The sequence below is a fragment of the Paramormyrops kingsleyae genome, chromosome 15 (genome assembly GCF_048594095.1).
Source record: "Paramormyrops kingsleyae isolate MSU_618 chromosome 15, PKINGS_0.4, whole genome shotgun sequence".
In the NCBI taxonomy this organism is placed as follows: Eukaryota; Metazoa; Chordata; class Actinopteri; order Osteoglossiformes; family Mormyridae; genus Paramormyrops; species Paramormyrops kingsleyae.
This window is the reverse complement of record NC_132811.1, coordinates 9,588,491-9,599,386: the sequence shown is the minus strand read 5'-3', so window position 1 is coordinate 9,599,386 and position 10,896 is coordinate 9,588,491. Positions and strand designations below refer to the sequence as shown.

At 40.3% G+C, this 10,896-nt stretch overlaps 2 protein-coding genes across 7 annotated transcripts; both read left to right on the top strand.

The window, feature by feature from the left end:
• Positions 1-2,322: 2,322 nt before the first annotated feature.
• On the top strand, positions 2,323-7,013 carry LOC111833991 (transmembrane protein 205). Of its 6 annotated transcripts, none has more exons than XM_023792825.2 (4): positions 2,323-2,510; positions 3,668-3,816; positions 4,073-4,236; positions 4,470-7,013. In XM_023792825.2, the coding sequence occupies exons 2-4, from the start codon at positions 3,717-3,719 to the stop codon at positions 4,770-4,772; spliced, it is 567 nt and encodes a 188-aa protein (XP_023648593.1). In that variant the 5' UTR covers positions 2,323-2,510; positions 3,668-3,716; the 3' UTR covers positions 4,773-7,013. The 6 variants fall into 6 exon arrangements, with proteins under 6 accessions (XP_023648593.1, XP_023648592.1, XP_023648591.1 ...); XM_023792824.2 differs by having other exon boundaries at positions 3,643-3,816; XM_023792823.2 differs by having other exon boundaries at positions 2,323-2,571.
• Positions 7,014-7,255: 242 nt separating this feature from the next.
• On the top strand, positions 7,256-10,045 carry pars2 (prolyl-tRNA synthetase 2, mitochondrial). The gene is made up of 3 exons (XM_023792818.2): positions 7,256-7,580; positions 8,020-8,610; positions 9,086-10,045. Exons 2-3 carry the CDS (start codon positions 8,047-8,049, stop codon positions 9,965-9,967), a joined length of 1,446 nt encoding a protein of 481 aa, XP_023648586.2. The 5' UTR covers positions 7,256-7,580; positions 8,020-8,046; the 3' UTR covers positions 9,968-10,045.
• The last annotated feature ends 851 nt before the right edge of the window (positions 10,046-10,896 follow it).

Sequence of the window (10,896 nt, the reverse complement as noted above, 5' to 3'; positions counted from 1 at the left end):
TCATAAGACAGAGTGTGATAATAGGCACTTAAGGTGCAGTTACATTCTAAGAAATTTAACATGCATTTAAGTTACTGCGGCAGCAAAGTATCCATAGGATACTTATCCCTGTTGTCTGCAAAAGTTTCATATGGTGCCTTGGTGCCAACCTTAAAACTGAGGACTAAAACTGAGTCAATAAATGACTTCAATTTGTAGGTGCCTTTGTCTAAACCAATTAACGTTTCATAACCTGCTCTTCAGGGACCCCCAAGTCAGTTCCTGTTTCTGACCGGGAGCTGGGAGGGAACAAACATGTGGACTCTCTGAGGGTTCCTGAGAACCACGTAGAGAGATACTGATCTACACCATTGCCGTGTAGAGACAAACTACCTCTGGTGCAAATCATCCAGGGTTATGAAAAACAATTTTATAAATCTACCAACAGCATACCAGTGAGTTCACAAGTAATCAATTAATAACACAAAAAATTGATTTAGTATCTGCAGGAGAACATATTGATGCCTTTTTAAATGTACATATAATACAGCACAAAAAAAAAACACTAATTAACCTCAGCAGTGACTTGACAGATGTTATGTTACTGCGGTCTGTTGCACTTTCACAATATTCCACGTCGGACAATATTGGGTTAATTTGAGAACTGTTGAGTGACCATTTAAAATAAATAACAAGAGCAAACAAAAGACAGTCAATATATTTAAGGACGTACCTGCTGTCATGTAAGGTACCGGGTAGCTCAGTGATTAAACTGTTTACCTGAGAACCAAACGGTGCCAAGTTCAAAGACTCAGGCAAGAATAGAGGATTTGTGTGTTTGTGTGTGGATTAGGTTTAGATTACATTGTGGGGACCAAAAGTCTGATACAATGTAATAAAAACCTGTTTTTTGATGTTGTGGGGACCATTTTCAGGTCCCCACAAAGATCTGTGAATGCAATCAAAAAAGTAAAAATGCCACAACTCTAGTACTGTATTTGGTTTGGTTACTTAAGGTTAAGGTTAGGGCTGAGCAGGGGTTAAGGTTGTCATGTTGGGATTTCCCATTAGAAATGAATGGAGAGTCCCCACAAAGATATAATTACAATCCTCTGTGTGTGTATGTGTGAGTGGGTGTAATAACAAATGCTGTTGATAGACTTTGCACTTCAGAATTAGAGCTCCTCACATTAAAACGCAAACTATTTTATCTACTGCAGGAATTTACCATAGTCACAGGCTAATGCTAAATAAACCAAGGGTAAACTACACAAATTCCTTAGTCAGCAGCAGAACACACATCCAGGTGGATTTCTCATTGTAGCAGGGGATTTTAATCAATCAAACCTAAGGACAGACAGTACACAATACAAACATTTCTGGGGAATACAAATCCTCCTCCACTCAGAGCTTGGACAATCACTCCATGTGGCTTTGTTCCCAATCGGAAAGAACATAACAAACAAACATGACACAGACAGATAAAATGGCTTCTTTGAACACTTTGATGTACATTGATTCTGCCAAAATAACTATAACAGCAGGAGATAGTCATTACTAACGGTACTACGCCATCAAGTCTAGCGTGTCAAAAAAACTTATAAAAGCATTTCCTTATGTGCAAATAGCTGTACAGTATGTGTACATGTTTTCAATATGTGTTGAGGGTTGGGGCTGGAGCATCATTAGCTGGATGCAGAACTTCCAGATCTGGAGAAGGTCTTCCTGCACTGACTCCACAAGAAGACATCACCTCTTCGTCTCCCAACCCATGGGCAAATGCTACAGGGCTGGTGCTCTGGCCAGACTCCTAGACTCTTATTGCTGCAGCCTTAGTCTGTTATTTTACACTTGACACTTTGTTTACACACTCACCACTTTATATATATATACAATGTCTTTGTAAATCCTGGTCCTGTGTTTTATTTATTGTATATTAATTTATTGCTGATTTGTTGTTTCCGTAACTGCCTTTGACACGTGCGTAGTTGTAGAGTTTGCAAACAGTACAAACTATTTACAGGATAATAAAACATACATGCAAGTGAGCGTGCAGACTTGTCTCAAATTGAAAGCCTCACTCCAGCCAGCTGACCAAAGTTGGCGTTTAAATTTTTCCAAGTATTATAGTGGCAACTATGTGCTTCAGAAAATAACAGGTCTTTATTTCGCTCTAGGTCACTTAATTTCGTGGAACGGGTCAGTTGTCCGAGTCCTGTTATTCGTCATATTCGGGAAAAATAATTGTCCAAAATATTAAAACTTTGGGGGGCGAGTACTACAAGACCATGCTTCATGACGAACCTGCCTTTTGGCTACGCCCAGCCCGGGCCAGCCCTATCCAGCCCCCGAGTCAGTAAGCGGCCGAATAAGGCATTTGGCCTGAGGCTGGCATGTTCAGCATAAAAACCTCGCCGCGGAAAGCGCCCGGGACGGCGTGTCATTCGGTACCGATGAGAATAAAGGAGAGCCCCGGCCAAGGCTGCGGGACGCCGTCCAAAGAGGCTGATCGTGTGCGGGGTTCCTATGAAGTAAAGCACGGAATGTTACATATGCGGTGACATTGCGTGTTTGCGTGTGGTCAGGCGTTCGGTAGGTTCCGTTCCGGTCCGGCCCGGTCCGGCGATTAGAAAACTTTCCGTAAAGTAGCCCGACCGCATGATTACTTGACTAACGTTAATCTTACAATTTACAGAGCCGCGCTTAAATTGTATCTGTCGTTTGCCAAATTGGGATTATTTTAGTCTGCCTTGGATGTTTTCCTGTTTCTGCTAGTTGTCACTGTGATTTGTTAAAATGGTTGTGGTGCGACAACAGAATCGATTAAATTCAGTGAATCCTTGAGAAACACAAGTAGGGATCTGGGCTAACTAGGAAGTTAGCGAAGTTATGGTGCTAAGATCATGAAGCTCGTCTAGCAGAAAATACAGATACGCGGTTGCTGGCTACTGAGATAAAGGTGACATTGACGCTGGTCGACAGAATTAACTGTGTATTGGTCAAGTTTGCCGAAATAGCACCAGTGCGACTTCTTCATAATATTTATTAGGTTATACTAAAATGAGATTTGTGAAATGTGTAATTGACGTTTAATGTTTATGTTGTGTTAAACGGACATTCAGAACAGATGAATAGTGAATTAAGTCTCCACAAAGCTGAGATTCATTCAAAGGATAAGGCTTCTGCAAGCAGGCCTTTCTAATATTAAATCCGCACTAAGCTAATGAAGCGTATAATAATGTGTTAGATTTCACAGGGTATTCTTAGATGTAAGTTTTATGTGAGTATGTCGTATTTATAGGGGTTGCCAACTTTAGTCAGCTGGCTGACGTGAGATTTTCAAGTCTGCATATAAATACACAAATACATATATATGCAAGAGTTTTCTTAGCTTGGACATAGTCTGTATGGTTTTCGAATTACCCCAAAGCTATTGATGTAGCAAATTTTAGGTCTATAATGGAATAATATAGATTTGCCGTAAGATTTCTTGTATGAGCGTGAGTCTGAAATCGTGTCACGCCAGATGCATGGGAGTTGGCATCCCTGTGTTTTCATTGGCGTTACTCCGCTTGTGTTTGCGTGATCCAGTGCTTTAGTATACTTTATATTTACAACCCTTTTGTTAATCAAAAAAAGGGCGTTACGTACGTGTTATTACAGTGCAACACCGTCACTGCCAGAGCAGGTGCTGAGAGGGACTGTGAAGTATCTGGATGTCTGAGCAGTAGGCAATCATGCCCACTGATAGAGAGCCTTCAATAACTGCCAAATTACTGCACCTCCTCTTTCTCTCTACTTTCTGGGGCATGCAGATTTGGGTGACCTTTATTTCCGGTAAGCATACCAGCTATATTTTATTCTTACATTTCTTGATTAATTAGTCATGTTTGTTTTGTGAACTTTATTAAAGTTCCCTTGAAACCAAGCGCAGTACTGTGCATTATTTCTCCGTGGCTTCTTTTCCAAATGCACATTTTCTAGATCCGCTTCAGAGTTCATGCTTTTATGGATAGGCCTATACATCGATCTGAGCAGACGTTTGCTGGCCTGTTCCTGTTTGTCGTTTGAGCAGCTTCATCTCTCTGTTTAGGCTTTGTGATGGGCAACAGTTTGAACAGACACACATACGGCTTCATCCAGAGCCGACTGTTTCCATTTTACCTCCATATTGGCTCTGCCTGTGCGTTTTTCAACCTCACCATATTTTCCATGTACCACCCCTATGAGCTGCTGAATGAAAAGGACACCTTCCAGGTACGGTTGGCTGGAGTATATGTAAAATATGGTTTGTTTGGGTCAACAATTAACTGAAAATGGTCAACAATTAACTGAAAAGAAAACTGGGACTCTCTATAGAATTAGTGAAAAGTACTTTTAGGAGGAGTGAGCTTTAATCGCATGCTTTGTCAAAAGATCCTGTACAGTCTACATGCAGTCAGACTCTCTTTTTAACGGATGGATCTCATTTCCTCTCCTTCACATTGCAGCTCATCATTTTCTTTGTCTGTGTGACGGTAGCTGCAATCAATTCGCAGTGGTTTGGCCAGATGACTTCCGAAATGATGGCAGACATGCACCTCATCGAGCAGGCTTGTGGGCTCGGTCAGGACATCGGGCTGTCCTCCAACCGCGAGGCCTATGCCAATCTGTGTGAGTCCGATCCCAAGTACAAGAAGCTGACCAGCCGACTTTGGCTCTATCAGATCCTCTCCTCTCTCTGCAACCTCTGTTGTATTGTATGTAATGGATATAGTTTATATTATCTGGCAGAGAAGCTTTCCACGCTGTAGCTTGAGACTGATTGCCCCCTTTGTCACCCCTCCCAATTTCATCCTGGTCTATGATCTCCTTCAACAGAAATTCCAGAATATTGTCTAATCAGTAATCAGGTGTTACTGATGCTGATATTTTCTGTAATAAAAGTTTTGAAATCATTTGATATGTAATAGTGATTTTTTTCTTTATTAATATTGTTTTGGTTGATTTGGTCATCTGATTAATGGCTGTTTTAGGTTCCAGAAATTGTCTTTACTGCAGTATATCTAGAAAAAATAGATATTTAATCCATGTTAAAGGTGCAGAACTTTTAAAATTACTAGAGCATATCTGTAATTTGGAAGTACATGTAGAATTGAATGTATCTTTTACTGTATACTTTCTGTTTTGAGTTTTGTACAGGATGTCTGAAACATGATAACACTGCAAGGGACCGTTAAATTGGTTGTAGTCTGACTTCCTGATATATACCTGCAATTTCATTGTGGTTTGGGAATCTGATGTCTGATTCTTTGGTAGTCGAAGAGCGCAAAGTTCAGTCACTCCTCTAATTGTGATGGTAGTTTATTCCTACATGCTTATACATGAAGGAGGTTCTGGTACCTTATGTTAGCTGGCATCTTCCACCAGTTTTTTTGCAGTGAGTGGTTCTTACAGTAAATGTGGGAGGTCAGGTTTTTTTGGTTGTGTTTACGTAGAGATTCTCAACCTAGGACTAACTGTCCATTTGTGGCACCCAGAGAATAAGTCAATATTGTTGAGCTTCAGTTGTCCTAGATATGGCTGCTAATTGAAAAACACTGGTTGCCAAAACAGGGGGCAAACTAATGGTAATATAAAAGGCATCTTTGTATTATTAGGTAAAAATGCATTAACTATCAGTACTGTAAAAAAGATGAATGAAGTTGAATTTATTTTTATGCACACATTTTGTAAAATAAAAACTTGCCAAAGCTAAAAGCTCTATGTTGCATAACTGAAAGAATATTTCTCGAGTGGCTGTTATATATTGTATCAACTAAAATTCTCAGGATCACTTTTAAGTGAATTTTTAAGTGAGAAATGAAGTATTGAAAAATCAGATTAGATCTACACAGTGTCCTGTGTATTTGCTGTAAATACTACTCGCTGTATGTTTAGTGTAATTTTCAGCTGTAGTAGTTCATCTAATTACATCAAAAAGTCACAAGCTTAAAGTCACTTTGAAAAGACTGTGTTAGATCTTATTCTTATCAGTTAAACTCTATGAAGAAAGAGCTGTCAACTTCTCATGGGAAATAATATACTTATGTTCACAAGTCTGGTTGTGCTTTGTAATACCCTGAATATATGTGTAATTTGGTGTGCAGATTCATTCAAAGGATAAGACTTCTGCAAACAGGCCTTTCTAATATTAAATCCGCACTAAGCTAATGAAGCGTATAATGATGTGTTACATTTCACAGGGTATTCTTAGATGTAAGTTTTATGTAAGTATATCATGTTTATAGGGGTTGCAGCTGAAATATGGCTATTTTAATGTTATTTATGTTGTACTCTGCATTTTGAATTTAAAAAAAAAAAAATTTTTTTAAAGATGAATAGCTGTCCCCATTTAAGGAATGCAATGTACTCAGTTTCACAAAATCTGTTTCAACAACTTTTCTGTACATTTGTGTATGTGTGAATCTATGTAAAATCATATAATTATAGAGTGTTTAATTTTTTTCCCCTTTCTTACATGGACTCTAGTAATGAAAAGACATTTCTGTTGACCACATAGCTAGCTGCAATATGAGGGCAGGATAAATCGCACAGGTCAGTGCTCAGTGTCAGCTAGTGTTATGTCAGATATTTAACACTTTATGAAACAATGAAAAACAATGTTTGATTTACAATTAAATATATGACATTAAATATGCACAATAAACGTACATTAAATACAAAGTATGGCATTTGGTAGCACAGAAATTTGAATGTCTGTTTTTAAAATTTACTGCAGAATTCTTTGTCTGAATGTACATAGCCAATAATAAGCAATTCTCTCATTCATCATTCTAAACGTCCACAGCAGCTCCTTGAAAATACTGTAGAATTTTGAATGAAAGGTTATGGAATGTTACGTTAAGTTTGTATTTTTGTGTGTTTGTATTATCTGTGTTCTTCAACCCTGTTTTGGGTTTTTGGTCGTGTGTCATAGGTGGATGATTTTTTTTCATGTATTACGTTTTTGCTTTGACTTTTGTATCAAATAAAAGAACCCGATTTTCTGGAAACCGCCTGTCTACCAATGGCTGTGGAAAATGTGGAGCTTTCTTTGAATTAATTACATTGTCAGTGAATTTTCATTAAGTGTGTTAATATAAAAATGTGGACTTGAAAATATACTTTTTACACGAGTATTTGTATACAAATACGCTATTAGCATTTTAAATTATCACTACAAACCAGGGGTCAACACCATGGCCAACTCTAATTTATGAAAATGCAATTTTTACCACGGAACATGGTATATTAGAACGTACATAATTAAACGTGGTATTTTGAAATGTACATCCAACATAGTTTTGCGCGTTTGCAGATCAATTCAGGCAGATCACTACCCAGAATCGTGAAATGCGTTTTTTTTTTTTGCCCGTTCTGTATGTCCCTTCTGGTATCCCGTTAGTTGTACTTTTTTCATAACACTCGATGGTGGAGCAAGTACTGCAAGTTATAGGTAGTTTTGTTTCCAGCAGTGTATTTATTAATCGTGCCGAAATAATGAAATTTGGGGTTTTATTTGCGGGTCTAAACTTCATGCTGTAATTGCCAATTTGTGTCAGTTCAGACCGGCTGATAAGGTGAGTGACTCCCAATGCCGCTGTCCTTGCTTGAAACCATGCGGAAGCGAGCAAGCTCTCTGTCTTTTGTTTTAATACGAAATTTTCAGTGTAATTGTGAGATCGGCGCGGATATTTCCAAGCTTTACCTGGGGTTACACGGGAATATTCTACAGAAAAAACGCTACTGCAGTTAGCATGTTGACCTTGAAGCGGATTGATTTAACAACATTTACGTGTTGTCTTTTTCCCTTCTGTGCCATTATAAATGTACCATTATAAATGTAAACAATAGCAAGTTTAGTTATAAAGTTTTACTGCAAAAATGGTTCTTGTGCAGTGTACGTGAATGATTCTGGAGGGGAAACAGATTCCCCAGTATTTACCTTGGGTGTATTTAATTAGAGTTTGCCTGTATGTTTATCGTCATGACGGTGCCTGTGTTTTTTTTCCTCTGAAGTGTGTTTTATACAGGTATATAGAAGTGATGCTGAGATCCTCTTGGCCGAAACTGCTGGTCTTCCTCCCCAGGGTTCATACCCAGCCCAGAAGATGCCAGTCCGGCTCTGCCAGTACAGCCGTAATACCAGACACTGTCCACTCCAATCACCGCTCTCGGCTTCTGGTGTCACGCCTCTTCCAGCCCTCCAATCTTCGCGAGGGCAAGGACTTGGGGCTGGAATGTCGGCCAGGGGAGATGACATGCAGGAGCCAGAAGCTGATGCTGCAAGGTGGCCTCATCCAGCCCTCGAATCCTGGCTGCTTCTATTATCTCCCAGCCGCCGTGCGTGCTCTAGAGAAGCTGGTGAGGCTCATAGATGACGAGATGCATGCCATTGGTGGGCAGAAGCTGGACATGCCCAGCCTTTGTGCGGCGGAGCTGTGGCAGCGCAGCGAGAGGTGGGGCCTGATGGGCAAGGAGCTCTTCCGTCTGCAGGACCGTCATGGGGCACAGTTCTGCTTGGGGCCCACACATGAGGAGGCGGTCACCGAGCTGGTGGCCTCCCAGGGCACCTTATCCTACAGACAGCTGCCTCTTCTACTATACCAGGTACTCATAGCTGCTATACTGAATATGCACTGGCTGTAAGGAAAAACTCTCAGGTGTACTGTGATATCAGTGTATTTGATTATATTAATAATGATTATAATTATAAAATAATTACTATATGATAATTATTAGAGTTACATATTTAGCAGACCCTTTTGTCTAAAGCGAGGAAAATAGCACATTACAACCATGCAGCTGTCAAGAAGTCAACTAGACATAAGGGCAGCTAAGCTAACCTTCCACTGAATGCTCAGATACAACAGAATCACTATTCAAACATATCAAGAATTAGTAAGACAACTATTAAAATCAACAAGGTGCAATACTAAGAACATTGGTGTAGACTGGTATAGGTGTTTCTGAAACAAGGTCTTGAACTGTTTTTCCAAGAGAAATCTGATGTGGTTTGGAATATTAATGTCTTATTTAATATCCGTGTTTAGTCATATTTAATTAGTGATATTTACTTTTGTAGGTGACAAGAAAATTTCGAGATGAACCCAAGCCCAGATTTGGGCTTTTGAGAGGTCGGGAGTTTTACATGAAGGACATGTATTCCTTCGATACAAGTGAAGAAGCTGCTCATCAGACGTACAAAGCGGTGTGTCAGGCGTATGACCGGCTCTTTCGCCGCCTGGGGCTGCCCTATGTCATGGTGCAGGCTGACACAGGGAACATAGGCGGGAAACTCTCACACGAGTTCCAGTTGCCAGCAGATATAGGTGAGGACAGGCTGGTGATCTGTGGAAACTGCAACTTCTCGGCAAACCTTGAAACCATAGAGCCTGGGCGTGCCGATTGCCCCCGATGCCAGAGTGCTACCCTAACGGAGTCAAAAGGCATCGAAGTGGGACACACCTTTTACCTTGGGACCAAGTATTCCCACGTGTTCAACGCCACCTACTACAATGCACAGAACAAGCCTGTGGTTGCTGAGATGGGTTGTTTTGGGTTGGGGGTCACGCGTATCCTGGCAGCGGCCATTGAGGTACTGTCTTCTGACGATGCTATTCGGTGGCCGGGGCTGTTGGCCCCCTTCCAGGTCTGTGTCTTACCTCCCAAGAAAGGCAGCAAAACCGAGGATTTGGGTGCCCTGGCTGAGGAGCTATGCGATGATCTGGGGGCCTCGCTGAAAAGTCTGAAAGGGGAGGTGGTTTTGGATGACCGGACACAGCTGACCATTGGGAAGCGTCTGAAGGACGCCCAACGGCTTGGGTACCCCTACGTGGTTGTGGTCGGGCAGAGTGCCAAGGAGGAGCAGCCAAAGTTTGAGGTCCTCTGCCAGCACACTGGAGACACCATGTTCCTCAGTAAGGAAGGCTTGATGGACCTTCTGGGACGGGTAGAGACTGTCTGAATTTTTACGAACATTACTGTGATACTACTGTGCCTCTTTGGTTTTTATAGAGGGAGAAAATAAATACTTTAAAACTTTTCTTTGTGTTTGGGTTTCTTTTGATAAAGCAGAACAGCTGTCAAGTTAATGCTATTATAAAAGTAGTTGTGAACATTAGCAAATTGCATCTTATTGTCTATAATGATATCCATCCATCCATCCATCCATCTATCTATCCATCCATCCATCCATCAATCCGCTTATCCTGGTCAGCACAAGGTACAAGTCTGAGATACACCTAGTACTGGATTCCATTCCATTGCAGTGTATATACACACACCCTCACCCCTATACACAATCACAATGTGGGCAATTTAGAGATGCAATTTAACCCAACTGTGTATCTTTGTGCTATGTGAGGAAAGTCATGTACTGTAGCAGGGAGACCTCTACACCCAGTGGATCATTTTCTTAGTGATCAAGTCACTTTCTTTGCAGCCTAATATCATATCGAAAATGTGTTTCAAACGCTGAAAATGTAACACAGGACTGATTAGTGGGCACTGGATTTCCATTTTGCCCTTTATGTTTGTTGGCTTTGAATGAAATCCATTACAATAAAAAAAAATAGCCATTTTGAAAACGTTGAAAAAATTATGTAGTACAATTAGGGAAGTTTACAGTTCTAAAACAAATTTGGATTAGTTATTGTTTACTGGAATTAATGGTTAATTCATGAATTAGTCAAACGGTAAATAGAATGCATACATTCATAGAGTGTTAAACGGCCCTTTAAAGATCCTCCTTGTTTAATATAACTTTGAGGTTCTGTCAAAATGCGTTATATCAAAATGCAATAGACATATACAGGGGTTACTGTGCTTTGCGTTCCAAAAATATAAGGCGACTAGGAAATGAAAATGAGGACTTGAGAATTTGGTGTATGATTT

Excerpts from the sequence above, each read along its gene's own strand:
- LOC111833991 (XM_023792825.2), top strand. The coding sequence starts at position 3,717 with ATGCCCACTGATAGAGAGCCTTCAATAACTGCCAAATTACTGCACCTC. Across the intron at positions 3,817-4,072 it reads TTGGGTGACCTTTATTTCCG|GCTTTGTGATGGGCAACAGT; the intron begins GTAAGCATACCA and ends CTCTCTGTTTAG. Across the intron at positions 4,237-4,469 it reads ATGAAAAGGACACCTTCCAG|CTCATCATTTTCTTTGTCTG; the intron begins GTACGGTTGGCT and ends TTCACATTGCAG.
- pars2 (XM_023792818.2), top strand. The coding sequence starts at position 8,047 with ATGCTGAGATCCTCTTGGCCGAAACTGCTGGTCTTCCTCCCCAGGGTT. Across the intron at positions 8,611-9,085 it reads TGCCTCTTCTACTATACCAG|GTGACAAGAAAATTTCGAGA; the intron begins GTACTCATAGCT and ends TTACTTTTGTAG.